This window comes from Jaminaea rosea, assembly GCF_003144245.1.
Source record: "Jaminaea rosea strain MCA 5214 unplaced genomic scaffold BDZ90scaffold_5, whole genome shotgun sequence".
Taxonomy (NCBI): Eukaryota; Fungi; Basidiomycota; class Exobasidiomycetes; order Microstromatales; genus Jaminaea; species Jaminaea rosea.
Window position 1 is genome coordinate 924,812 of NW_020289979.1, and position 26,438 is coordinate 951,249.

The window sequence follows — 26,438 nt, forward strand, 5'->3', positions numbered from 1 at the left end:
GAGGAACCAAGCGAGAGAATTTTCCCTCTTCTCCATCTCCTGTTTTTCATTGCATCCATCACAATCATGGTGACCTCACATCACCATCACCACCACCACCATCATCACCCACCCCTCGGCTCACTTTTGCACCCGCATCTCCACGCAATTCTCCATGCATCAGCAGAGCACGGCCTCCCTTCTCCCACATGGACGGCAACCCAGCCAGACGAGAAGCGCAGCCTCTCAAGCGACAAGACGATCACGCCTGGCAACTCACTCAAGACGCCAAAGGGAAGCCTACAGGCCAACGCCAACGCCACCGCCACCGCCATTGATGCGCAGCCGCAAAGAGGAGCGGGAGCAGCTGCGGCAGATGAGGCAGTCATGGCATCGGCGGCACTCCAGTTGAGCTCCTCACCTTCGCGATTCTCCCAGGATCCCATCTTCTCGTCACCCATCTCCGAGAGTAGGGCTCAGAGTAGCTCGCTCCCTGCGGGAAACAACGCTACCGCGCCCGGCTCCGTGGGAAAGAGGAGAGAGGCTACCCTTGACCCTTTTGTGGCTCGCAAGCGGGAGCAGCAGCAGCAAGCTCAGCAACAACAGGGTCAAGGAAGCGGGGGTGGCAGCGGGGGTGGCAGCGGCAGTGGTAGCGGTAGTGGGAGTAGCGGCAGCTTGTCAAGCTCGGGAGGCAAGACGGAAAACGAGCTCTGGATCGAGGTAGCCGATGCCCTTCGCGTGGTAGCGGATGCGTTGCGCGAGGAGGACAATCGGGCCCTCTTGGGCGAAGACCATTTCATCGTTCACGTCCTCACCTTCTTGGCCCTCTCCATCACTCACCCGGGCGCATACACCAGCACTTCACAACAACAGCAGCAAGGAGCAGACGACAACATCGGCTCAAACGCAGAAGCCTCAGCAGGCGCCAAGCTAGCCGCAATCGCAGGCTCATCCCAGCATAAGCGCTCCACCTCTTCTGATGTGTCCTCCCTTCGGGCAATCTCGCAGCGCATCAAGGGAACAGCAATGGCGCAAACCCAATGCCTGCGGGTGATGGCGAACCTGTGCATTGATGACGATGAGAATCGGGAGCGACTCATCGCACACGATGCGCCGCTCTTCGTTCTGAGGCTGGTCAAGGACACGCTCGCCTCGACGCTCGGTGCTGGCGAGGGGGACTTATTTGACAATACCACGCTGCTCCTCCTCAAGACGGCAATGGGTGCACTACTCAACTTACAGCTGGAGCACGCCCCTTCTCGCCGTTGGCTGCTCAAGCTGCCTAAGCCGAAGAGGTTGAGGAGACCGCACGACCAGGAGGACGATGAAGATGATGATGACGAGGAGGAGGGGGAGGAAGAAGAGGAAGCAGAAGATGCGGAGATAAGGTCAAGCAGCAGCAAGAGCAAAAAGCCAGTAGTCATGGCTGCAGCCCTCCCCTCATCCCGCGAGGCGGACAACGCGCCCAACAAGACGGCCGAGAGTCCCTTTGAGCTGCAGGAGCACGAGGCTGTCAGTCTCCTCTTGGCCACGGCGACCGATCCGCGTGTATACACTGCTGCGCGCTGGGCGCAAGGCTCGCCGTCGTCGTCGTCGTCATTATCGTCACGCGCCGTGCTAGGCGCCGAAGTCTCAAGCTGGGCAGCCCGCATTCTCGACGACCTCATCGCCTTTGAGACGGAAGAGGCGCAAGCCCAGCTCCAGGAAGGAGCGGTAGCCGATGGAGGGGGCACGGTGGCCGAGGATGCCGAGCCTAGTATGGTGGCGTCACCGTGGAAGATTGGGCTGGCGGGGCAGGGCGAGGAGACTTGGAGGATGCTGAAGAGGGTGATGCGCGCTTTCGTACGCGCGGAAGTCAGCCAGGACAGGGATGCGGCGAAGCAAGGTGGTGGCGAGGGGGAAACGGACCTCTCGCCTTACATTGACGCGGACCTCGCCCTACTCGCCCTCACTGGCGAAATACTGGAGCGCCTCACACACGTCGGAAAGGGGAGCCACCCCTCTGCTAAGCAGTTCAAGACGAGAGGCCTCGCTCACCTCGATACCCTCCTCGACTTCATTGACGCCGCGGACAGTCCGCTCTCCGCCGTCAACGGTGAAGGGGGAGTAGGAGTCGAGGTGGACCCAGACGATGCCGACTCGCTGGCAAAGGAGGTGACGCGCTGTAAGAGCAACGCGGTCAAGGCTGCCGTAGCCATTGCGGGCGAGGACGGGAACATGGAGGCCCTTTTCGGACAGAAGGGGGATTCGGCCTTTTTGAAGAGGATGAAGGAGTGGCTCGGTCGCGGTACCGAAGGGGAGAAGGGACAGAGACGCGACGATCTCGTCTCGTGCGCCCTCCTTAGTATCGCCAACCTCGCCCGATCAGACAGCAACTGTGTCTCCCTCGTCGAGTCGGGGGATCTCGTACCCTTGATCGTCTCTCTTCTTCGGCGAAGCGGCGCGCCGCCGTCGTCGTCGTCGTCGCCCTCCTCTAGCAGCTCCTCGGGCGGTTCCTCCATGCTCCTCTCTCACGCTTCCCTCGGCCTCCTCAAGAACCTCAGCGTCTCCCCCTCGAATAAAGCTCTGCTTGGCTCCACGCCCGGGCTAATCGAGGAGGCCCTTCCTCCCTTTCTTGCACCGGAGGGAGATAGGGCTCAACCGATCCAGTTTGCCGCTGTGGGCGTGCTGAAGCAGCTTTCGTTCAGCCCGCAAGGACGGGTGGAAGTTGGGGCGAGCAAGGTGTGCAAGCACGCCCTACGCCGGTTGTTGGAGCTGGTGGGGAGGAGCAGGGATGAGCCTACCGTGCTTGAGGGGACGCGCGTGATTGTCAATTTGGTGCGGACGGCCTGGTCTCATCAGAAGGCGGGTGGGGCAGACGCTGACGGTGAGAGTGGTGGCGCGGGTGGTGGGATGGAAGAGGCAAAGAAGACGCTCCACGACGAACCGCGTGTGGTGGAGGCGCTGGCGGGAATGATCAGGCGGAGCGCAAGGTACCCCGTGCTGATCAATGAGGCACTCGTGGCCCTCACGGTCTTGTCTACCGCAACCGCTGCGGGAGGGGAGCAAGACTCTCAGTCCCCCAAGCAAGCAGAGCAGATCTGCGAAGCCCTTCTCGGCGGCAGTAGCTCCTCGCCCTCACCTGGCAACACCTCCAGCGGTAACGCGGGCAAGGGCAGCCAACCCCCTTCACGCAGCTCGACGCTCGACTCGACCACGTCAGCACATACGGTGACTTCCTCTCCCGGTTCGTCGGGGGAAACGGCCGCCGATGTACTTTACGAGGTCCTCTCCCGCCCTCCGAGCGCAACGAGGCTTCCCGTCCAGTTTGCGCAGAATGGGTGCACGCTACTAATTACACTGGTGGCTGTAGCGAGGGGTGGCGGCGGAGCGGAGCAGGGCAGAGACGAGGGCGGGGGTAGGGTGAGCGAATCGGTTCAGAGTTTGGCCATCAAGATGTTGCCGGCGTTGAGGGCCATGAAGGCTAGAGAGGTCCCACCAGCATCGTCCCCACCGGCTGCCGGCGCTGGGTCCCCCTCGTCGAAGGGTGAGAGAGCTACGGCGGCGGCGGCAGCGCCCCCTGCGGCGGGTTCGGTGGGCGCGAGTGTGGAGATGGCTATTCAGGCATGCGAGGGGGCGGCTTTTGCGTAGCGTCCAGTAACTGTTTTTACATCCTAATCGTAGAGAGTGAGAGAGAGCAGAGCATGCCGTGAGGCCCGCCTCTGTAATGAAACGCGTGTCTCGCCTTCGGGCCTTTCACAGAGGTCGCCGCGCCTCGCTCCCTCGCTCGTCTCCCACGAAAGCTGCACGCCGTGCACTCAATCTCGCAGTGCAGCTGGGCGCGCCGCCGGAGAGAGAGAGAGTTGAGTTGAGAGAGTGGCTCCACACTCGGAGAGACAACAAAGTCGAGTCGAGCATCCGTTTCAGATTTTGGCGGTTGAACCCTTACTTCATTTCCATTTCGTGCCCAACCCACCATCCTTTCATCCACCCACGCTCTTTGCTTTTGCTGCCAGGATATGGCCAACACCCACAACGACTCGACGCTGAGCTGCTAGCAGAGCCACGCGACGTCCTCGCACAACCAACATCGCATCGCACCGGCACGCCTCACTGCAGGCCATCCATTCCACCTAACGCAGCTGCGATGCCGCCCAGCGATAATGACGGCGACGTGGTGATCGCCTCCTCTAGATCACCGTCATCCCCCGCTGCCCGACCCCTCACGCCCGCAACTCCACTGAAACAGCTGCGCTCATCGCCCTCTTCAGTGGCCAACTTTGTCCGGCACACCTTTTGGGACGCGTCGCCCGCTGCTGCTGCTGCTGCTGGCGGCAAGAATGGCGATGGCGATGGGCGTGGCATTGACGGGGGCATGCCTCGCAACGAAAGCTTTGATTCGCTCGGACTGAGTCTGCCTAGCCCGCATCCACTCCATGGGATGGGGAGTCAGACGTGGACGTGGGCGGATGAGAGGGTAGAAGGTGATGAGCAGGAGCGCAATCGTGACTTGCGTCCGAGCGCGATAATCGAGCCTGCTAGACGTAGATCGCCTCAAGTCTCGAGCGTGGCTTTCCCATCGTCCTCTTCAACGCAAAAGAAGGACACCGGGCAAGCATCCGCAGGGACACGAAGCAGCAGTCAAGATGGGAGCGAGACAACGGCGACAGCGTCAGCGTCAGCGATGACCACTGCTACGGCAGGGACCGATTCGTGCCCATCCGCGTCCTCTGCGCCTGTTCCTCTTCCCACAGAGCAGCAAGCCTCCTCATCCAAGCCCAGGCAGATGGGTCACGCTCGTAATGCCTCTGTACCCTTACCATCGCAGCATGCTGCAAAGCACGGCAACAGGCGACTTCCAGCCCCTCTCTCGAGCGGTGACGAGAGAGAATACAGTGAGGAGGACAACGACGCCCCTACCGTGCGAGAGCGAGAAGCCAACAATGGAGCTTCCACGCCTAATCGCGGTCCAAAGCGTACCTCTCTCACCTCACGCTCCTACACCACCCTGCGCAACATGGCCGTCGCATGGGTTCCAGGAACGTCGCGCTCCGCCACACCGCAAGAGGGTCGTTCGCCTAGTCTAGCTCCGATGTCCAAGGAGCTCATTCCCCTGCCGTCGGACGCAGAGAAACAGCTCCTGCCCCTCTCTGACACCGCAGCGCGTCGTCGCCCCGTGAAGCTGGACCGCCGTAGACTGGACAAGGCCGTGGGACTAGCAGTGGAGGCTGCCCAAGCGGCAGAGGAGGACGAGCGCACCTACAAGGAACGGGAGCGTCGTCGAAAGGCCAAAAGTGCGGCACGCGAAGCCGCTAAGCTGGAGAGAGAGCGGACAGACGCTGAGGCTGCCGCGGCTGAGGCTGGTCTACTTGGCAGGATAAGAACCATCTCTGAGTATTCGGGGCTAGGCGGGCACGATAGGGCTGCGAGGTTGAATAATAGCTTGCCCTGGAGGAGGAGGGGGAACAGCAGGCCGGGTTCTGCTTACCAGTCTGATGTGACTTCGGCGGAGAATACCGGGAGTGAGGGGAGTTGCGAAGAGGGGAGCGAGAGCGAAGGGGACTCCGAAGAGTGAGTGCTGGCCCAGCGCATCGCAGCGTGAGCGACAGTAGAAGCCAACATGTACTGACGCCCCTCCTCCTCACGCAGCGACAATTTCTCCCTCTCCCTATACCTCTCCTCCCTCTCGTACCTCCTCTCTGCTTTACCCGCAAAGGAAGCAAGCTACCTACCTCAGAAGGAACGGGAGGAGCTGCGCTCTACCTTGCGTCAGGTGATGCGGGACATCGGCGTCGAAGATGTGGAGCAGGACAAGATGACCGCCCATGCCGCTACTGCTGCTGCGGGCAACGCGCCGGCCGCATCATCGTCACCGATGGGCGCGCTGAGCGAGGAGCAAAGGGAGGAACGACTGCGCGAGCTGCTAGAGGGGGAGCTGCGCCGGGCAGAGGCGCGCATGCTAGGACACACTGGTGGCAGCAACGGGACAGGAGGACACAGCCGCTCCCGCAGCGCGAGTCGAGTGCCTGGCGGGCCAGCCAGCTCAGCCTCGGCGGCCCAGAAGTCCACGTTGGCTGGCTCCATCGCCACTTCGACTCTTGAGCTCACATTCGCCGTCGCGGCAGCCGGCGTCGGACTGGTAGGCACGGGCCTGTCCCACTTCACGAGTCGCAGCACGCCCGCGAGCGATGTGAGTGGCAGTGGGGACGACGAGGATGCGGGGGATGACACTCTGCACGCACATATTGTGGGCGAGGTACGGGAGGACGAAAAGGCTCTCACGACAAAGAAGAAGACGAGCCCTCCCGTCTCGAGACCCAAATCTTCCCCGCCTACCCAGGCTCAGACACCTCAACAGCGTCGTCGCACCGAGTCTCGCGGTCTGCAATGGGATCTCGCCATGGCCCTAGCCAGCTCAACGGCTTCGACCCTATACTCGAGCCTATCCGCCGCAGCAGAAGAGGCTCGCGAGCAAGATCAGCAGCTCCAGGCGACGACCGTCGGAGGTAGCGCCGTCGGCAATGGCGAGCTGTGCGACCTCACGCCCGAGGATCGTCTCGTAGCCCTATCAGCCTCCTTTGCCCGATCTCTGAAACGCTCCCCTCTCCCCTCGCAGCTCTCCCACCTTTCCTCTCAACTGCTCTCCCTCCTCCACTCCTTGGACGAGCGATACAGTCTGAGGAAGAGGGCGACGGATGAGGCGCTGAGGAGGACGAGGCAAGGTTTGGGGTATGTGCGCAAGAGGGGTTGGCACGTCAGTGTAGTCAGGGGTGCGTGGGCTGTCATGGAGATGGGCGTGGCGGGGGTTGAGGCGTGGAGGGAGGATGAGGAGGACGGCGTGCCCGAGCCTAAAATGGGGGTTGATTTGCGCACGGGCAAGGTGAGGTGACGGTGAAGAAGATAGAGAACGATGCGCATTCTCGTGTACCAATAGATATCCAGCTAGTTGTAAGGCATTCCCGTCTCATGCACAACCGTAGCGTGCTCTGGCATATGGCATCGAGGCTGCACCTCGGTGGGACCCTCGCCGGCGTCTCTCCACTTGTCAAGTCGAGCCGATGCCGCCGCCGTCCTTTGTCGCCGCCTCTCCGTCGCCGATGATTGGGCGCAGCCGCCCGCGTCGTGGCCACGCGAGCACAGCCAAGAATTGATTTCAGCCCAACGAAATGCGCACAGCCGGCGGAGCAGCGGGCATCGAGATCAAGTTGAGTGGGAAAGAGAGCTCAGCAGGTTGCCAGGCCTCGGACTCTCACTCTCCTCCTCACCATACTCGACATCGTCCCTCACACGACCACGACGACGACTCGCCATGGATGCATACAGGCAGAGTCGCCTACAGCATCGAAGCACGCTGGCTCACCCAATCGTGGGCGCTGGCAGCCCCGCTGGCAGCAGTAGCGGCAGCGGTGGTGGTGGTGGTGCCCTGGGCCTCTCCCCTCGAGTCATGTCGCCCGGCATCGCTTCTCCGTATACGCAGTCGCCCCTCGCACAGGGGAGTGGCATGCTACCTCCATCGAATGCCAATGCACCTCGTCCCCCTCGCCCACAAGTGCACAGGACAAAGAGTGGCGATCCACTCTCCACATCGTCCATGTCGGCAACGACGTCCACTCGAAGCGGGGCAGACCCGCTCGCCTTCAACAACTTTTTCGCCGAGACTGCTTCCCCGCTAGCTTCCCCCAGGTCGGGGTCGGGGCCGGGCCCAGTCGACGCGCCAGAGGGATACGGTCCTCCGAGGAGGTCAGTTACGGCTGGCCCGTCTCTCTGGTCGTCGAATGGGATCGCTCCTTCTCCCTCATCTTCGAGCGATTGGCAGAGATCCACGCCCGTACGAGGCAATAGCACCAGCTCGGATGGCGGCATATGGGCTACGAGTCCTACGTCATCCCTGCCCTTTGGGCGAGGCCCGCCAATGCGTTCCAGGACACTGGCTGTACAAGAGGACATTGGAGCGCACGACTCGATCCTGCCTGAGAGTCTGCAGGCGGCAGTCGCCGTCACTCTAGAGCCAGAAGAGCTCGACGAGATACAACAGCAGCAGCAGCCTGGAGGAGGCGCTGGGGCTGATTTGCGCGACTCGCCGCTAGGATCAGATGAGGCAGCCACCTCGCGCTTTGGGTTCCCACTTCAGCATTCTCGTTTCAGAGCTCCGCAGCGGGCTACGACGTTTGATCCGGAGAGACACTTGCCGCGTTCTCGCTCGAGACCATCGACGGCGGGAAGCAGTAGAATTTCGTCGACGCATGAGGATGAGAGCCCGTCGAGGACGTCGCCTGCTATGCTGGATGAGAATGGGATGAGAGGCAATGAGACGTGGGGGCCGACGTCGATTCAGCAGAAGCAGTACCTCCAGCAGCAGCAGCAGCAGCAGCATCAGCAGCAGCTTCCTCCACCGCCCGCTCAGGGTCCACCACCGTTCGCGATGGGTCCGGTTGACATGTACCAGCAACAGCAGCAGCAGCAGCAGCAGCTGGCTCGACCACCGCAATACCCAAACCACGCGCCAATGCACACCAACATGGCCTCCATGCGCCAATATCCGTCGCCGAGTCCAGCCCAGTACCAACTCCCTCTCGCACAGCAACCGCAATACGCTCAACCAACTCAGCTGCCGCGGCCGCCAGTCCACACCCTCCCACATCGCACCTCCCGCTCTGCCCTCCAAGAGGAGATGCTAGCAGCCATGGCATCAATGGACCTCGCAGCCCAACCACAGCCGCCAGTGCCCGTAGCTCCACGCGCTCCACCCATGCCTCCGCAACAGCAGCAGCAGCAGCAAGGATCAGCGATGATGCGTCCCCCTCTCCCTCCGCAAGCCCACCTCGCTCGGCCTCCTCAACCTCACCTTCAACCTTCCCTCCCCAATCGTCCCCGCGGCCACGGCCATGCGCGAGGCGCCTCGTCGTCCTCCACCGTCGTCCCAGGTCGCTCCCCCCTCCTCGACGAGTTCCGCGCAAAACGCGCCCTCCCCCATCCAGGCGGCGGCGGAGGCAGCGGCGGCGCTCGTGGCCCTGGTGTTGTGCACATGGGGCCCTCGTCCTCAGCCAATGGTGCAGGGGCGGGCACTTCCACGGGCACGTCCACATCGGACTGGACCCTTGAAACAATCCGCGGCCATCTCCACGAGTTCTGCACCGATCAACACGGCTCCCGCTTCCTGCAAGAGCAGCTGGACCGTGCCCCTCGCCACCAGGTCGACGGCGTCTTCTTCGAGCTGCGTCCCTCCGCCCGTGCTTTAATGCAGGACGTCTTCGGCAACTATGTGGTGCAGAAGCTCTTTGAGTATGGGACGGATGAGCAGAGGTTGAGCCTCGCCGAGGAGATCAGGGGTCATGTGGTGCAGCTGAGCTTGGGGACGTATGGGTGTAGGGTCATTCAGAAGGGGTTGGAGTATTTGCCTGATGAGGTGAGGATGGACATGGCTGAGGAGGTCAGGGGGCATGTGCTTGAGTTGGTGCAGGATCAGAATGTGAGTGTGCGAGAGGGCCGCGCCCGAGTCCCCATCCCTAGGCTCGCGAGAACGACGTACTCACCTCCTCCTCGCCCCCGCCTCCTGACCGCTCGCCTCGCCCCGCTCGCTCCAGGCCAACCACGTAATCCAAAAACTACTCTCGGTCCTCCCCACCCCGACTTCCCCTTCCCTCTCCTTCCTCTCTTCCCCCTTCCACGGGCGCGTCCTCACCCTCGGGACACACTGCTACTCCTGTCGGGTTCTCCAACGAATCTTCGAACGCTGCGGTGAAGCTCAAGCGCGTCCGTTGCTCGAGGAGCTCCATGCGGGTCTGGATCAACTGATGCCCAACGCCTATGGTAACTATGTGATTCAGTGGATCCTCCAAAAGGGGGCGCAGCAGGATCGCGATCGCGTTATTGAAGCGGTCAAGGGTAGGGTTGTGGTGTGGAGTCGGCACAAGTTTGCTAGTAACGTCGTGGAGCAGGTAGTAAGGACCGCAGGGCAGGCACAAAGGAGGGCTCTCGCGGAGGAGATCCTCGTGCCGCCGCATCAACACCAGCAGCAGCAGCAGCAGCGGGAGGAGGATGGAGAGGAGGGCCCAGGCGGAGCGGGAGGGGAGCCCCCAGCGGTTAGCATGGCGGAGGACCCTTTTGCCAATTTCGTGCTGCAGCGTTTCCTCGAGGCGTGCGATGGCGATCAGAAGTTGCGCCTCGTCGCCGTGCTCCAGCCTAGATTGGCCGCGCTGCGCAAGAGGGCCATGGGTGGTGGTGGTGGTGCTCCGCCGAATGGAGGCATGGTTGGCGCAGGGGCAGGGGCAGGGGCGGGGGCGGGATGGACTAAGCATCTCGCGGCTGTGCAGATGAAGTGTGATGCCATTAGGCCGCAGGGGATGATGAGGTGAGAAGCGCAGCGCAGGACGGCCAGGCATTTGTATATGTACTCTGTTTGTTCATAGCGACACAAGAGGTGGGAGGGGGAGAGAGTAAAGCTTGGGCACGCAAATGTTTCGATGCACATCATCGGCCCCTCTAATATCATCATCATCATCGTCGCCGCGCTACCTACCAATGAAAATCCTCCCTCACCAGCTGAACGTCCGGCCACCCACCTCCCGCCCGGCGACGCTGCAATGACGCGACATTGTTGCTCACCTCGTGCGCCATGCTGTGCGGTCCGCAGACGATGACGCAGAGCGAGGGCGAGGCCGAGGGCGAGGGCGAAGCACGGACGTCGTCGACCGTGGCGGCGTGCTTTGTGACGAAGTTGCGGACCAGGGCTGAGAGGCATGGCCGGGGGGAGGGGGAGTGGAGAGTGTACGGCAGCGTAGTTGAGCCCGCGCCAGAGGTGGGGTGGAGATTGATGAATTCGGACGTGGACTTGGACTCCTCGATCCCAGCCTCGTCGCCCGGCGTGGGAGCGGTGAGGTGGACATCGAAATCTACGCTGAGTGTCTGGCTCGCTTCGTCGCCGGGCTTGTCACTCCCCTGTTGCAAGGGTGGAGCAGCGATGAAACCCTCCTTGACCTGTTTCAACGCACCCGTAGTCCAGTCCAGAAGAGGATGCCACTCCCCCTCTCTCCCTCCTCCTCCTGCGCCGCTCATGGCCCAAACCAACTGGACCCTTTGGCAGAAGAAGTCTGCGTCATGCCTCCCTCTCTTCCTCGCCAGGTCCTGCAGAAGCGGTAGGACGAAGGAGATGCCAGCCCCGCCCGCGATCAGCAGAACCGCATCGTACGAAGCGAGTTTCCACGTCGATCCATACGGCCCGTCGAGGATGACTGGTAGGTCGAGGATTTGCTCGCCGCCCGGCTTGGAGCGCACTGCGTTAGCGAGGGTGCGGGTCAGGCCTTTGGCTTCTCTGATGAGGAAGAGAAGGTTGCGATGCGTGATGTCCGAGTCTTGTTCTTCTTGGCGGTCCGAGGCGATGGTAAATGGATGGCTCTGCCACCCCCTCAACGTCGGGAAACGAAGGAAGACGTGTTGCCCGGCCTTTGCTCTGAACCTACGTGGCACCTCAACCTCAATCCTCAAGTATCCCCGCTGAGCTCCCACCACCCTCCCCCTCCCAACGAACAGTCCCGACCTGACCCACTTGCCCAGCGTGCTCCCCACCCACACCCCCACAACGGGCCAGAGCCATCGCCAGCTATGCATCATATCGTCCGTATGTGCAAAGTAGAAGCCGAGGAAGAGACAGTTACTTGCTATGTGGTTCAGGTAGAAGAATTGGTAGCCCGCGTCCCGTACTACGCGGGTGGAGGAGAGGAGCAGCCAGCTCATAGCGATCAATGCTGCCACTCCCGTATCATAGCACCAGGGGCTGTATGTCCACCACTTCTTTAGCATTTCCCAGGGAGGGCCAGGACGAGAATCGTCGATGAGGAAAGCGATGGAATGAATCCACGCGAAGAGCAAGGCGATGCGTGCCAACCACTGGTGGTAGATTTGTAGTCTCTCGTGGCTTATCCCTGTCAGCCAGCTTATGGGGTTCATCTTGAGGGCTAAAGCGTATAGGAAGGGGAGGGTCCCGTTGGAGATCATACCCGTGCGTAGACCGAGGGGAGTGGAGCCCCAGGTGGCATCTTTGCGGTAGTAGGGGCGAATGCTGAAGCTCCAGATGAGGAGGGAGAGGGTCACGGCGCTGATGAGCAGGACGGTCGTGACGGACGGGACGGAGGGGTATGGGTGGTAGTACGCCATGCGACGCCAGGTGCACACCATGGGGAGGTACCCGGGGAATCGGCCGGTGAAGCCTCTCACAGCTCGAGGTCGAACCAAGCGCAGACGATGTGTCCCGCCAGGAAGGATGGCTAGCACGAGGATGGCTAGGAGGATGTAGCTGGTAATCTGAGCGTACTTGATGTTGCTGTCCCATGGTTCGCGAGTGTTGGCTGCCGTTATGAGGGCGTCCGGAGGGCGACATAGTGGGTCGGGGGCCTGGTCGGGGGACCAGGTGAGGCAGTCCCCGTGGGAGTGGCGCGATGAGAGGGACATGTGCGTTTGGGTGGCAAGATGATGGGTGATGAAGGTGGTCTGGGAGGGCGACTCTTGTAGCCCTCGTTCTCTGTCCCCATTGACCGAGAGGTCGAAGATCGGAGCCTTTTCTTCTTTCCCGTAGTAATGCTCCGGGAGCTTGCACGTTGACTCTGCGCCAATCTTATAAAGGCTCCGTTGATGGCAATCTCCGTCGCACGCGCTGTGCTAATAGCGGGCCGATAGTCGCGCATGAAGTTCCTTAGGATCTCTCCCACCCTTCTCCCGCTCAGAGCTCTCAAAGCCCAATACGCTCCCTAGCCGTCCTCTCCCTACGTAGTCTCGCTGCTCGATCAGCCGGATGCTCTTGCGCCTCGCTATCCTCTCCTCGTTGCGATTGCAGCGAGTCGTCGACCTGAGATTGCGAATGGCCGCCATGCTCAGCTGCTGAAGCGCCCGCGTCGTTGTGGTTGTTGTTCTTGTCTGCCTGCTCGTGCTCTTCTCGAGCTGCCCGTTCGCGATAAGCCTTGAGCTCTGCTACTTCGACGGAGGAGATTGCGATCGCCGTTGGTGGACGACGGATCATCTTCGCGCGTGCTTTCTTCTTGGTCGGTCGTTGGTGTGAATGAAGAGGAAAAGAGAGCTCGAGAGGCCATCGTACGCGCCAGTCGCGCGCTTCGAGGAAAGCAACACTTTGAGACGTCGGACTCGTGCGTCGGGCGGGTGGAGACGAGACGAGCTCGATTCGAGACAAGAGAGACGCGGATAGGATAGGCGCCGGCGCATTGGGGCATCGCAGCATCTCCTGACTTGCCACTGTATCATCACCGCCGGCAGAGTCTGCGCTCGCTACCACGTCGCACCGTGCAGCAGCCATGGCATCGCCGGCGTCAGCTCCAGCATTCGACGACCCCTTGTCCTTGTCGGCGGCGGGTTCAGGGTCAGCTTCGACGGATACGCTTCGAAGCTCAGCTTCTCCCCTCGCCCGAGGTGCGGGCAGACACTACTTCGACCTCAAGGCAATTAGCGATCAGCAGGCTTCTTCCTCGTCAAGGAGTCGACAAAATAGCATTCATGCTGGGCAGAGGCGCGGCGACGTCGAGAATGCCGGGCAGGAGGAGGACGACGAGGGCGAGGACGAGGGCGAACGATCCGGTGCCCTTACACCCACATCAGCTCCGTCCCTCTCCTCTCGTATGCGGCGCAATCCCAGCAGACCACCCTCGAGATCGACTGATAGAGCGCCTTCGACTTCGAGACCCTCCTCGCCAAGCATCGCTCGTCCTCCCCCCTCCATCGCCACAATGTGGTCCCAAGACGCGCATATAGACAGGCACGACGATGTAGACGCGAATGAGGAGGAGAGTCGCTCCTCTTGGCTCGCTCGCCTACACAAGATGCCAGACACAGAACTAGCAGAAGCGACGACGATCAGAGCCTCGAGCAGCAGTCAAGGCGCCCTCCTCTGTCGAGAGCTTTCAGCAGCACTGTCAGAGAGCACTACAGAGGTCAACACGCTCAACGAAGCCCTCGAACGGCTGACCCGGCAATTCGAAGACAAGCTAGAGCTACAGCGGCGGACGTATGAGACGAGGGAGAAGGCTATGCGCTCCGTCTGCTCGCAGCATGGCGTGCCCACTGGGGCGTTGGATAGGGCTATCGCTCGAGCTGTCGCTGAGATGCCCCGCGTCTCCATGAACGTCGGGGATGAATCCGACTCGCCTGCGTCGAGGACATTGCGCGTCCCTTCGTCCTCGTCCTCTACCAGTCGACCAATCTCAACTCTCACCACCGGCGGAGGAGGAGGGGATCGCAGCTCGCGCTGGATCCAAGCGGCCGAAGCAAACGACGAGGCGTCGCCTAGCCTGCCGTTCTCCCTGCAGGAGGCCATGCTGGACGGCCTGACCGGCAGTGCCAGCTCGACCGCGACCACGACCACGCGCACTAGATCGAGCACCAATCGCTCCGAGTCGGCGTACAGTGTGGCCACCACCAGTGCCAGTGGCAGCAGCATCGTATCGCGTCGCCCCTCGTCCGCGGCTCGGAGGCCGAGCGCCAAGGCGTCGGAGGACCTGATGGCATGGCGTACGCCGAACAAGGACAGCAGGAAGGCGTCGGCTACCACGCAGGCCACGACGAATGCTACCCCTACCCTCGAGGGGGGAGGTGGCAGCGCGGAGGGGGAGAGCGCTTTCAGCTTTACGAGTGCGAGTAACGGCGATGCGGCGAAAGGAGGGGGAGAGAGCACTCTGCGTCACCAGCCCTCGGCGGGCTCCGTCGCCTCGACTAGCTCCGCTGCAACGAGCAATAGGAGTAGCAGCAGCAGCTTTCTCACCAGTCTGGCCTGGAGGCGCAAGAAGCCCTCTCCTGCTCCTGGTCCTCCGCCGCCCCCCGTGCTACCTGCTTCATCGACGATCAAGGCATCCCGAACTGCACCACCTCCCGCAGCCTCTGTCGCTCCACCTGCCGCCACGCTGGGTTCCCCCCCACCGCCTCCACTCGCGCGCACCGCCTCCGGCTCCTCAGGGGATGTGGCTGCCGTCGCAGTCGCCCTCGCTCTCCACGAAGCGATCGAGGACTCCCCGCCCACGAGCAAGCAACTGAACCTCCCCCACCACCCGCACCCGCCACATGTCAAGGCCCTCTTCCTCGCCACGCGAATCATGGGACCGGACTCGTCGAGCTCAAACCTTCTGGCTGACCGGGGGAGGAAGGTGTCCGATAATGTGGCTAGTATGGCGCAACGACTTGTAAGGAACGTGAGGGAGGAGGAGTTGGAGGTGAGGGAGGGGGATGCAGGAGGGACACAGCAGCACACGACGACGACGACCAGGCGATTAGGCTTAGGGAAGGGGATGCCTGGCTCAGGCCCGACCTCGCCCCGCGTAATGTCCCCCAAACAGCGACCAGTCAGCATGGCTTTTCAGGCCGCCTCGGCTATCATGGACGCCGCCAGCGCCCCTGCGAAGGATTCGTCAAGCAACGTCAAGGCCACGCGCAAAGGGAAGAGCAACGGCAAGGGCAAGCCACATGCCCCCGCGACGCCCAACGTCACCCGCGTCCCGCAACTGAGCGGTAGCGGAAGTCGGTTGCCCTTTAGTTCAACCAAGTCGCCGCGGTTCGCCAGCGTGGGCACCGACGCCAACGCCGATGGCAACGTGGAAAGCGGGGCCCGCCCCCCCGTCGAGCTGGAGAGCATTGTCCCCCTCGAAGGTAAGCCACCCACCCTCGCTCTCCGACCACGCGCGCCCAAGGCTTCACGAGGGCCCCTCGGCGGCGGCGCCTTCCCCTCTACCTCCGATGACGACGAGGCGTCCGGCGATGAATTCGAAGTCTACGGCGGGAAGTCTCCCTTCCACCCTCAACGTGACCGTGACCAGCCGATCGGTGGTACCTCCTCGAAGGGTGCGGGCGCGGGCCTGGGCAATCTAGATGATCGAGCAGTTGACGTCTTCGGCTTCGTGTACGATGCGACGCCTTCTGACGTGAGGCTGCTTCGCCAAGCGAGGAAGGCTAGCACGCCGGCGCCGGCTTGTTTGACTGGGGTCAGGGTTGGGGTTGGGAGGGATGAGGGGGAGGAGGGGGAGGACGATGAGGGTGAGGGGGATAGCGGCAGTGTGGCAGACGCCAACGCGGATGGGAGTGTCAGGAGCACCAGCGCGACGAGGGAGGAGGACGAGGATGCCGCCAGCAGCTTTACTTCCCATTCGCGCAGCGAGACTGCCTCGTTGCAGGAGCTGCCGCCTGTTGATTGGCGGGAGGACGACGAGGGGGATCAGCAGCAGGGAGGCGCGCCGCGACGCAGTCGAAAGCGTCTCTTGGGAAAAGCTTCCCCCGCCCCTCCCTCCACAGGGGCTACATCGCTCGTCGTTTCCCGTTCGCGAGGCGACGGACCTACGAGCCCCGAGGAGGAGAGGAGAGAATTCCAGCTTTTCGTGGGCGGGCAAGATGATGCGGAGCGTGCGGGGCGAGGAGAGGACGTGGATAAGGGTAGGCAAGACAAGCAGCAGCAGCAGCCCAAAGCCATCTCGGAGACGATCAAGTCTCTTCTTGACCAGCTCAAGCTCATGCACGCGCAGCACCAAGCGGAGCAGATGGTTCAATGGGGCTGCTTCCTTTCGGCACGAAATCTCGCCATGCGACGTGGCAGCTCCACAATCAACGGTGACGTCGACGGCGCAGCTCATGGCAGCGGTACGGGCGGGGACGAGTACCAGTCTGGCCTGGTAGGGTATCGCACCCTCTCCCCCTCGGAGCGTCAGCAATTCGTACGTCTATGCGAGTCTGGGGTGCCTCTCTCGCTCCGGTCCAAGGTGTGGCACGAGTGCAGCGGAGCGAGCGAGATGGCCGAGCCTGGCCTGTATCGCGATCTGTTGGAGGAGCATTCCGCCTCCCTCGCCATCAGCGGCGGCGGCGGCGGCAACGGCAATGTCAACGATGACGTCGGACCCAACCCTGCCCTCATGCAGATCGACCTCGACATCCATCGCACCATGCCCACCAACATCTACTTCGGTGGGGACGGGCCCGGCGTCCCCAAACTACGTCGCGTCCTCGCCGCTTACTCGTACCACAACCCCACCATTGGGTACTGTCAGGGCATGAACAACCTGGCCGCCACCCTCCTTCTCACCCACGCCGAGGAAGAGGAGGCCTTCTGGGTCCTGGCATGCCTTCTAGAGCGCGTTGTGCCTGAAGGGTATTATACGAGTCATCTGGTCACGAGTCAGGCGGATCAACGTGTGTTGGTGGAGCTGGTGAGGGAGAGAATGCCCGGCTTGATGGGGAGGATGGAGGCGTTGGGCGTGGACCTGCCCGCTGTCAGTTTTGCTTGGTTCCTGAGTCTGTACACGGATTGTCTGCCCGTAGAGGTGAGCGCGCGCGGGGTTTGCCTTCTTACTTTGCTCCTCCTCACTTTACTGACCCTCTCCTATCTCTCTGTGCCCCTCCCGGTACGGCACGCAACGCAGACCCTCTTCCGCGTTTGGGACCTCCTCTTCGTGGAGGGCAGTATCGTCCTCTTCCGGGTGGCCCTGGCCATCCTGATCATGAATGAGCGTGACCTCATTGCGACGGGTTCGCTCGCTGAGTTCTATGGGATGGTGCATAGCATGACTTCGAGGTTGTTCAATGTGGATCGATTGGTGCAGGTGAGTAGGCTCTCCTCCCCGCGAGAGACAGAGCTTGAAGCTGATGCTGATCTCCGTGGTGTCGCACCCAACAGCTCGCCTGCCACGATCTGCGCAACGTGGTGACCGAGGAGAAGATCGAGGCCAGGCGCAAAGTCCACGTAGCGGATATACGGGCCGAGCTTGGTCTCGATGAGGAGGCGGGGGGCGAGTGAGGTCGTCGTTGACATTGATCTCGACTTTGAATTTCCTAGTCTGTATTTCTAGCCGTCTTTGACTCTTTTTGACATGCTATCATGTAGCACACCCACCCTCTCTGCCGTACAATGGCGCGCTCGCGTCTGTCAACGTGTTGAACCCGCGGCAAAAAATCGGACCAGACAAGCGGAGTTGGTCTGAGAGTTGGACCCGATCTGATGAGATGCAGCGGAAGCGCAGGCCGCCCGCCTTCCTTCTTGTGTCCTTTCCCACACTTCAATCTCATCCGCGTGGCAGCATGGGCCTCCTGGCCCTCCTGGGCAACGTGCTCAGCCTCCTCGCCCTAGGCTGGTACGTAGTGATATGGTCCATCTGTCTCTTCGGCCTGGCGAGGGCGAGAGCCATGTTCCTAGTGCGCAGCAGCAGCAGCGACGCCGAGGCCAATTCCAAGCTCGAAGTCGACGATGAGGAAGACCGCATGGACGAAGACGACGACGACGCCGCCTCCCTCCCGTGCGTCTCCATCCTCCGACCCCTCTCCGGCATCGACTGCGGTAGCCTCTCGCTCAACCTGGCCTCGACCTTCCACCTTGACTACCCGGCGGAGAAGTACGAAGTAATCCTCTCCGTAGCCAACCCAGATGATGCGGCCCTGCCCCTCGCCCGGGAGGTGGTGCATCGATACGCCTCGTCGAGCGGCAGCCGCGGGGGCAGCGAGCCAAGAGCACGCATAGTCGTCGGGGACATCTCTGCCGGTGTGAACCCCAAAGTGAACAATCTATTGCGCAGCTACGTAGAGGCGAAACATGATCTGCTCTGGGTCCTCGACTCGCAGGTATGTCTTCATCCTCAAGCGCTAAGACGATCCGTCAAGTACCTACACGATGAGCCTGCCCCTGCACCTCGACCTTCACCTCGATGGATGAATCGTAAACCGCATGGTCCCAGAGTGGGATTAGTGCACCATGTACCCTTGGGGGTGATACCCCCGCACTCCCGCGCACCGGCGGGCTGGGGTTCCTTGGTGGAACGCGCCTTCCTCGGCACCACGCACGCCAAGATGTACATCGCAATCAACTCCCTCTCCATCGAGAGCTGCGTAATGGGCAAGTCCAACCTCTGGCGCCGTTCCGATCTAGAGAGGGTATCGGACACCTTTTTCTCTGTTGGTGGGGACGGCCGACGAGAGGGGGACGGGGAGGGGGCCTTGGGCAGTGAGGCGTTTCGGCTTGCGCATGGGCGGCGGGGAGATGCGCGAGACGAAGAGGATAGCGAGGAGCAGGACGGCGACGAAGAGGAGAAGACGGAACTTCCCCCTCTGACAAGTCAAACAGCAAAGTCAAGGATCCTCCGACTCTCCCGCCCATTAGCGCGTTTCTCCATCTACCTAGCAGAGGACAACATGCTAGCCCTCTCCCTCTTCTCCCCCCCTCTTTCCCTCGCCCATCACCTCAGCCCCTCCCCAGCCTGTGTAGCACGTACAGACGTGAGTGATGTGCGTACATTGCGGGACTACGTGGGTAGGAGGATGCGATGGATCCGCGTAAGGAGATACATGGTTCCAGCAGCTACGTGGATCGAGCCCTTCACGGAGAGTGGGGTCGCGGGGCTGCTAGCCTTGGTGGCGGCAAGATGGAGGGGGTGGGGGATCGTGCAGGGTGGTGGATGGGGCAGAGCGCTTGGGGTGCTCTTGGTGCACTTTGCGCTTTGGCTCCTTGTGGATTTGGGCGTCTTGCATGCGTTGGAGAGCGGCGGGGGGGATGCCCAGCTCGGAGCAGCAACGGGGGAAGACGAGGATGACGAGGCGCACTACGAGTCGGCATCATCGCATAGGCGCCCTATCTCCCCATCTCGTAGCCGTCGCCTCTTCCCCACCACCTCCTCCCTCCTTTCGTTCCTCCTCGCCTGGGTCCTACGCGAACTACTCGCACTACCCATCTGGGCCTGCGCGATATGGGGCGGTAACGAGGTGACATGGCGCGGTACGCCCTACAGGATTCTGAGCGATTCGAGGGCGGCGCAGTTGAGTCGTGGGAGCAGAGGGAGGCGGGGATGAATGCGAAGGAGCGAAGGATGGGGGGGTTTAGATTACAAGCGGTGAAAGAGAGAGACGAGAGAGAGGGAGAGTAGGGGATACAAGAGGAGCCACACCTACGCCGATTGTAACATCGCAATGATAGTCCAGACCGGTCAGCTGACCAGCGCCGATTAGCAGAACTTCCAGCGATTGTTGCAGTTGGTACAGGTGACAAAGGTGGTCCTGCGATCGAGTGTAGCGCAGCGTGGTCAGCTCTTGTCTCTCTCTCGCACCTCGCGCCGCGCACACTCACATAGGCTCATCAGCGCTCCTCGTCTGTTTCTGGTAGTAACGACACTTCCTCTGCTTACACCTCCCACACTGGAACGCATCGGTCTCTGCAGTCTGTTCAGCCGCTGACTGGGCGACTAGCATATTCTGTTGTTGCAGCGCCTCATTCTCTGCCAACCTCTCCTCGGAAGCCATCTGAGCCGGAGTCAACTCTACGAGCTTCCCACCCTCAATCTCCCCTTTGACCACTCTGCGGCGGAAAGAAGGGTTGTTCTTGTCCTTCAAATTGAGGGACAGGGAACGCATCTTGTTGCGATACTCCTGGTTGACGCCGCCCCCTACTTCCCCCGAGCAGTGCTTATCGAAGACGGAGGACTCGATGTCCAGTGAGATGGCAAAGATGGTCGACTCTGGGATGGGTGGGGAGACGTCGGCAAGCTTGAGGGCGTCGAAAATGAGCTTGAGGCAGGCATTGCGTGTCTTTTCGCCTAGGAGGGTGAAGTCGGGTGGGGCCGAGGCTGGTGGTGGTGCTGATGCAGCCGGTGTTGCCTGCTTCGATGCTGAGGATGCTGATGCTGCTGTGGTGGTGGCTGAGCCTGACGCTGGAGTGGCGGGACTGGCGCTACCGGAAGGTGATTGGCCTACGGGCGTCGACGAAGCAGCGGCCCCTGCCTTGGGAGTCGTGGCTACACTTCCCGCCTTGCTGCCGCCATTACTACTGCTAGCAGCCGTACTCGACCCACCGCCAGCGCCGCCACTACCACCCTTACTGGCTCGCTCCTTGTCAATGACAGCCTTCCACCCTTGGACAAGCGATTTCGCCTTGGTCGCAATCTCTGCGTGGGGTGAGGCGCGCAATTTACCTACGATCTGGCCAATCTTGGTCGTCTGCGCGAGGCACGACAGGCAGGAGCGATGCGATGCGGTGCGACAGGATGTGATGCGATGAGTAGGCGGAGCGCATTCGGCGGATGGTGCTCGCAACTCACCCTGATCAAATCCTCGGTAGGCTTTACCCCTTCCTTCAATCTGCTGAGCAGCGCCTGGATGTCCTTTGGCGCATCGTCGGCCATGGCCTTTGCGAGGTCCTTGTGCAGGCCGCGGATCTCCTGCACCGATAGGCCTGGCATGGCGGGCGGGCGGGCGGGCGGATGGCGGGGGGTGAGATGGGGCGTGGTGGTTTGAGGTTGAGGAGATGGCGAGCCAAGCGTCGTGCCGTCCGTTGTCCGTCGTCCATCGTCGCGATTCGACTTTATCCCCGCCCGTCTGCCTCCCGCGGCCGCGCCCCTCCAGCCTCAGCCTCTACTTCCGCCTGTCAGCTCGAGACGCGCACGCACGCCGTCTGTTCACACGACCACACGACGCACGCCACGCACGATGGTCCTTCGAGTGCCCAAAGCGATTGTCAATGGTGTTGATCAGCAGCTGAAGCGCTTGAAGAGTGCACGAGCGTGACAAGAAGAGTGCGTCGTCTTGTCTCTGTTGTCTCTGCTGCTGCAACACGGTCTGGCGCCACGTGCGCGCGAGCGTGCCGCTCTGCCTGCGCGTACGTGTCCCGTGTCTGACCTGACTTGAACGGCACAGCCTATCTCCTAACAGCCAGCATCATCGTATGGCATCATTGATGTGTCTCATGCTCATCGCGCCTACCACCGCCTACCACCAGCCGTTTGAGCTTGCTTCATCTCGTCTCTCTGTGTCTGTCCGTCGTCTTGGTTTCACGTCTCTCTCTGTGTCTCGATCTTGCCTTGTGATGCCTGCCTGCCTGCCTGCCGCCCCGCTCCGTCTGCTCCGTCCGTCTTGCAGGTCGAGCCGGGTACGACGGCAGCGGCATCGGATTGGATTGCGAAGCCCTCACTTGACGTCCCTTGGCTCCTCGTCATCCTTCTCTTCACCAGCGCACCACCATCGACAGTTCTTTCCGATCGTTTGCGGCGCTCCGTCTGATCACATCGAGTCAGCTGCCCGGCACACGCACGCCCACACGCCTCGTCACTTACAGCGCTGACCGGCTCAGCTTGGCTTGTCTACGCCGCCTCACGCGTGGATACGTAGATGGATGAAGGCGTAAAGGCCCTGCCTTGAGGAACCCAAGAGCTGCGTCGGTCTCTCGCCCTTGCTCTCCCACTCGACTTCGACGTCGACGATATGTCCAATTACGATGCAACCCCACATTCGCCCCTCTCGGCAGCGCATCCGGCGCATATACTCGCCTCCTTCAACCAAAGCTCAGCAACAGCAGCAGCGCCTGCCCCGCCTGGTGCACCGCCCGTTGCGGGACCCTCACATGCGATGCCTAGTGCGTCCAGCTCATCAGTCAAGTCGTCGGGGAAGAGGAAGGAGGCGAGTGCTGCAGGAGGAGGGGAAGGGCCGACCAGCCCGACAGACGATGACGATACGGCGGATGACGGACAGAAGAAGCGCAGAAGGTGAGTCGATGATTGCGCGAGTGGTAGTCATCACGGCCTCGCTCCATACTGACATCCTTCCTCTCGCCCACCGCCCCGCATACACAGACGAGTCGTAGTGGCCTGCGATACCTGTCGCCGCAAGAAGGTAAAATGCCAAGGACTGCCCAACGCCTCGTCCACTTGCAACAACTGCGCAGCCTACAACTATAAGTGCACTTTCACAGCAGACAGTGATCGTTCGCGGGGCAAGTATGAGATATTGGAGGGCAAAGTAGAGACGCTCTACAACGCCTTGAGGAGTGTGGCCCCGCATCTAGCAGAGGACTTTCAGAGGGGACAGCTCAACGTTTCTGGTGGCGCGGTACGGGCAGCTACGGGGAGGGTGAGCAAGGGCAGTACAAACGGCGGCGATAGCAGTGTCGGCGGGAGCAGCATGCCTGCCCCTTCCTCCTACTCGTACCCTCCTGGCTACCCGCAACCGCACCTCCATCAACCAGGTGCCGCACCTCCCGGTCCACGGACTGGGCCTTCCCTCTTCGAGATGAACACCATGCTTCCTCCACTCGTGAGCGGCTCTTCGTCCTCGTCCTCGTCCTCGTCCCACCACTCGCAGCTGCAGCCACTCCCATCGCTCCGCTCCCTCGGTGTTGTTGAGCCACACAGGAGAAGGCCAGGCCCGCTCGTGCCCGACTTGGAGGATGGGCGGCCCAGATTCTTTGGCAAGAGCTCCACGTTGAGTCTCTTTCATGCACTGGATAGTCGACCACCTTCACCGCAACCTCAGGCTCAGCGCGGCGAGCGCGACGAGCGCGGCAATGATGGAGAGCGGACAGAGCAGGGGAGCTCGCGTTCGCAAGCAGAGCAGGGCACCACGCAATCTCGAGCGGACACACAACATTCGCTACAGTCAGACGCGCACACCGCCCCTCCCTCATCGGATCGCAAAGCCCCAGTCGAATGGTCCGTCCTCCCCGTGCCGACGCCCATCTACCCCTCCAACTCCCGCGAATGGGTCCACCTGATCCGGCGCAAGAACACAGTCGCAGTAGGTCGAGACGACATCTGCAGCGACGAATGGGCAACGCGCTACATGCTCCCTTGCAGCTCCCTCATCTCCCACCTGTTGGAAGACATCTACTTCCCCTCGCTCCACCCGCTCCTCCCCATCCTCCACCCACCAACTTTCCGCCGCGACATCCAATCCGGCCGCGCCGCCCACGATACGGCCTTTCGCGGGCTCGTATTCTGTGTACTCACAATCGCCTCGCGCTTCTCCTCCGACCCGCGCGTCCTCGCCGACCCTTCTGACCCTCACTCAGCCGGGGACCACTGGGCGGCCGGCTCCAGGCTGTACCACCAAGCCTTTGCCGCCTCGTTGATCAACGTGCAGGTCCTCCTCCTCACCGCAACATTCATGCATGCCTCCATCGGCCCCGGATCCGCATGGACCGTCCTAGGTGTGGCGGTGCGCGGGTTGATGGACATTGGCCTGCACCAGGAGAGGGCGAATAGAGAGTTTAGACCTTTTGACCAGGAGATGCGACGAAGAGTCTTTTGGTCCGCTTTCATTCTTGACAGTATTTTCACCATCTGCTTGGGAAGGCCGAGCGCGTTGAAGCTCGAGGACTGTCGTGTTGATCTGCCATTGGATGTCAGTGATGAGGCGTTGGGTCGATCGGAGGAGACGGGAGAGGAGATTGTGGTTGATGAGGAGAAGGGGCAGGGGCAGGAGTCATCACCCCGCGTCGCGTCTGGGTTTAGGCATATGGCTAAGCTTAACTTGTTGGTGCACGAGATTGTCGGGGTGCTTTACTCACATCGCAAGGGGCAGGGCGGTCCCGACTGGAAGAAGAAGGCGGGGAGGAGCCCGGCGGAGAAGGAGCGGGAGAGCGGCGAGAAGGGTCAGACAGGAGGGGAGGGTACGGGATCGCAGTCACACTCCTCGTCGTCGTCCTCTCGCCCAGAGTCGCGGGATGCCGACTCCTCGCGCCCACCGGCGGCATCCACGTCCACATCCACATCGACGCCCACGTCGACGCGCCCCCTCCCCGCCCCACGCTCAGAGATGGACCGCCTCTGTCGCCTTCTGGACGACTGGGTAGCTCAAACGCCCGCGCATCTCCGCAATGTGGCCACGAGCCCCTTCAAGCTGCAATCCGGCATCTTGACCTGCGGCACGCACGACATCCGTCTGTACATCCTCAAGCCTTTCCTCTCCTCCCCTACCCTCTACCGTCAGATCCACCCGCTCTGCATCACCCACGCCCGACACTGCCTCCGCACGGTGCTAGACCTCTACCTGAGCGGCCACCTGCACAACATGGTCTTCATCTTCATGCAGGCCTTCATGTCCTCTGCCACCTTCCTTCTCACCGTTTGGCACGTCACGCCCAGCCTCGAGCGATTAGGCGAGGATGCCGAGCTGATCGAGCGCACGGCACGCATGATGGCTACGGCCTTCGATGGGCGATATGCTAGCGCCGTGTGGCGCAAGGCGTGGAGGGTGCTGCAGCGCGTGGCGGAGAGGGTCATGCCGGTTATGGGGGAGGAGATGAGGGAGAGGACCAGCAGGTGGATCGAGATGGGGTGCGAGGGGGTGCGCGTGGGCGAGGCGTCTGGGGATGCGGGACGAAAGACGCCTACGCAGACGCGCGGCGCTGCGACGAGACCTACGTCGGCGGGATCATCCTCGGCCGCTTCTTCAACGATGGGCGTCGCTGCAGCGCCGGCGAATGGGTACAGTTTCGCCACGGGAGCCAATCAGGGGCCCTATCCTACGACCTCCTTCGGCTTCGTACCCAGTCACAACCATAATCATGCCGGCGGCTCCGCAGGGGCGGGGGCAGGCGCAGGGGCGGGGCCAGGGCCAGGATCCTTCGGCTCTCCGCCGCGTCAACATCTCTCTTCGCCTCACCACGCTCTTCCGCATTGGCAGCAACAGCAGCAGCAGCAGCAGCAGCAGCAGCAGCAGCAGCAGCAAGGAGCCTACACGTCCAACGCCAGCCGCGGCGGTCCGACTCGATCGAGTGGTGGGACGTTCCACTCTTCTTCTGGGGCGGGTCCGCCCTCGCCGAGCCCTCATCAGCACCAGCATGCGCACGATGCCCAAGGCTGGACATCGTCCGGCCCTCCCCCGCCTCCACCTAACGCGTCTCGAAGACCCTACGGCGCAGGGGCAGCGGGAGGACATCAGACACCGCCCATGTTGTCAGGCCAGCCTTTCCCCCCCGGCTGGATGGCTCATCCGCACTCGCACCCGCACTCGCACTCGCACTCGCCCGGTCGATTCGGACCTACATCCACCACGGGGCCCAACGCCAGCGCAGGCACGACCGCCGGGTCGGGGACGGCGGGCTCCTCCCCCCTTCCCCTGGACGTCAACAGTTTCGGAGACGCGCACGGAATGCTCGGAGACGTGCCTGCGCCCATGGCCGTTCCTGTGCCTGTTTCTGGGTTCCTTTCCAGCCAGAATCACCCTCCACCCCCTCCTCCTCCTGGATTCCTTCACTCACTTGCTGGGGAGGCGCCTCCGCGTGGTAGCAACGGACTCGTCCCCGAGGCAGGGAGTATGGACATGAACATCAATATGTTCGCCGGTGGGTCCGCTCCGGGTCAGCCGCCTGGTATGGGCATGGCCGCGGGCATGGGGATGGGCATGGATGTGGGCGCGGGCGCGGGCGCGGGCATGGACACGGACATGTGGACGGACGGAGCAGGTGCTGATTCCTGGCAGGAATACTTTTGGCGATTCTTGAGCGACGCCGACGTTGATGTTGATGCGAGTGTGGATGGGACGGGAGAAGTGGACAGGGACGAGAAGCAGCAGCAGCAGCAGCAGCATCAGCGGGCGTAGTGGTGTGTGAGAGGAGCGGGTGGACAATGAAGGTGCGTGCGACTCGCAGTAGAGTATCTCGTCATCCATCTTTGGGCTTGGACAGACCCATCTTACGACGATTGATCATTGAATGGAATTCGCTACATTCTCGTTTCGTATCCTTTCCTCCTCGT

The 26,438-nt window shown here is 61.9% G+C and overlaps 8 protein-coding genes across 8 annotated transcripts; 6 read left to right on the forward strand and 2 right to left on the reverse strand.

Annotated features, from left to right (window-relative positions):
• The first annotated feature begins 38 nt into the window (after window positions 1-38).
• BDZ90DRAFT_231983 (hypothetical protein) lies at window positions 39-3,695 on the forward strand. The gene has a single exon (XM_025506083.1). It carries the CDS (start codon window positions 67-69, stop codon window positions 3,607-3,609), a length of 3,543 nt encoding a protein of 1,180 aa, XP_025362843.1. The 5' UTR covers window positions 39-66; the 3' UTR covers window positions 3,610-3,695.
• Window positions 3,696-3,901: 206 nt separating this feature from the next.
• Window positions 3,902-5,633, forward strand: BDZ90DRAFT_165873 (hypothetical protein). The gene has a single exon (XM_025503643.1). The coding sequence runs from the start codon at window positions 4,106-4,108 to the stop codon at window positions 5,531-5,533; it is 1,428 nt and encodes a 475-aa protein (XP_025362844.1). The 5' UTR covers window positions 3,902-4,105; the 3' UTR covers window positions 5,534-5,633.
• Window positions 5,634-7,200: 1,567 nt separating this feature from the next.
• Window positions 7,201-10,489, forward strand: BDZ90DRAFT_231985 (ARM repeat-containing protein). Its single transcript, XM_025506084.1, has 2 exons — window positions 7,201-9,427; window positions 9,543-10,489. Exons 1-2 carry the CDS (start codon window positions 7,268-7,270, stop codon window positions 10,311-10,313), a joined length of 2,931 nt encoding a protein of 976 aa, XP_025362845.1. The 5' UTR covers window positions 7,201-7,267; the 3' UTR covers window positions 10,314-10,489.
• A 521-nt stretch (window positions 10,490-11,010) lies between these two features.
• BDZ90DRAFT_239680 (hypothetical protein) lies at window positions 11,011-12,402 on the reverse strand (the record flags this gene model as incomplete). Its single annotated transcript, XM_025507365.1, has 1 exon — window positions 11,011-12,402. A coding segment is annotated over exon 1 (1,122 nt), but the record flags the coding sequence as incomplete, so codon positions are not given.
• An 857-nt stretch (window positions 12,403-13,259) lies between these two features.
• BDZ90DRAFT_271374 (TBC-domain-containing protein) lies at window positions 13,260-17,728 on the forward strand (the record flags this gene model as incomplete). The annotated part of the gene is made up of 3 exons (XM_025508758.1): window positions 13,260-17,255; window positions 17,355-17,534; window positions 17,609-17,728. 3 exons carry the CDS (start codon window positions 13,260-13,262, stop codon window positions 17,726-17,728), a joined length of 4,296 nt encoding a protein of 1,431 aa, XP_025362847.1.
• A 253-nt stretch (window positions 17,729-17,981) lies between these two features.
• BDZ90DRAFT_231987 (hypothetical protein) lies at window positions 17,982-19,932 on the forward strand. Its single transcript, XM_025506085.1, has one exon. The coding sequence runs from the start codon at window positions 18,010-18,012 to the stop codon at window positions 19,765-19,767; it is 1,758 nt and encodes a 585-aa protein (XP_025362848.1). The 5' UTR covers window positions 17,982-18,009; the 3' UTR covers window positions 19,768-19,932.
• BDZ90DRAFT_231988 (transcription elongation factor) lies at window positions 19,696-21,166 on the reverse strand. Its single transcript, XM_025506086.1, has 3 exons — window positions 21,009-21,166; window positions 20,042-20,907; window positions 19,696-19,971 (listed from the first exon to the last, which is right to left on the reverse strand). Exons 1-3 carry the CDS (start codon window positions 21,147-21,149, stop codon window positions 19,920-19,922), a joined length of 1,059 nt encoding a protein of 352 aa, XP_025362849.1. The 5' UTR covers window positions 21,150-21,166; the 3' UTR covers window positions 19,696-19,919.
• A 734-nt stretch (window positions 21,167-21,900) lies between these two features.
• BDZ90DRAFT_274519 (hypothetical protein) lies at window positions 21,901-26,416 on the forward strand. Its single transcript, XM_025508844.1, has 2 exons — window positions 21,901-22,448; window positions 22,536-26,416. The coding sequence occupies exons 1-2, from the start codon at window positions 22,168-22,170 to the stop codon at window positions 26,281-26,283; spliced, it is 4,029 nt and encodes a 1,342-aa protein (XP_025362850.1). The 5' UTR covers window positions 21,901-22,167; the 3' UTR covers window positions 26,284-26,416.
• The last annotated feature ends 22 nt before the right edge of the window (window positions 26,417-26,438 follow it).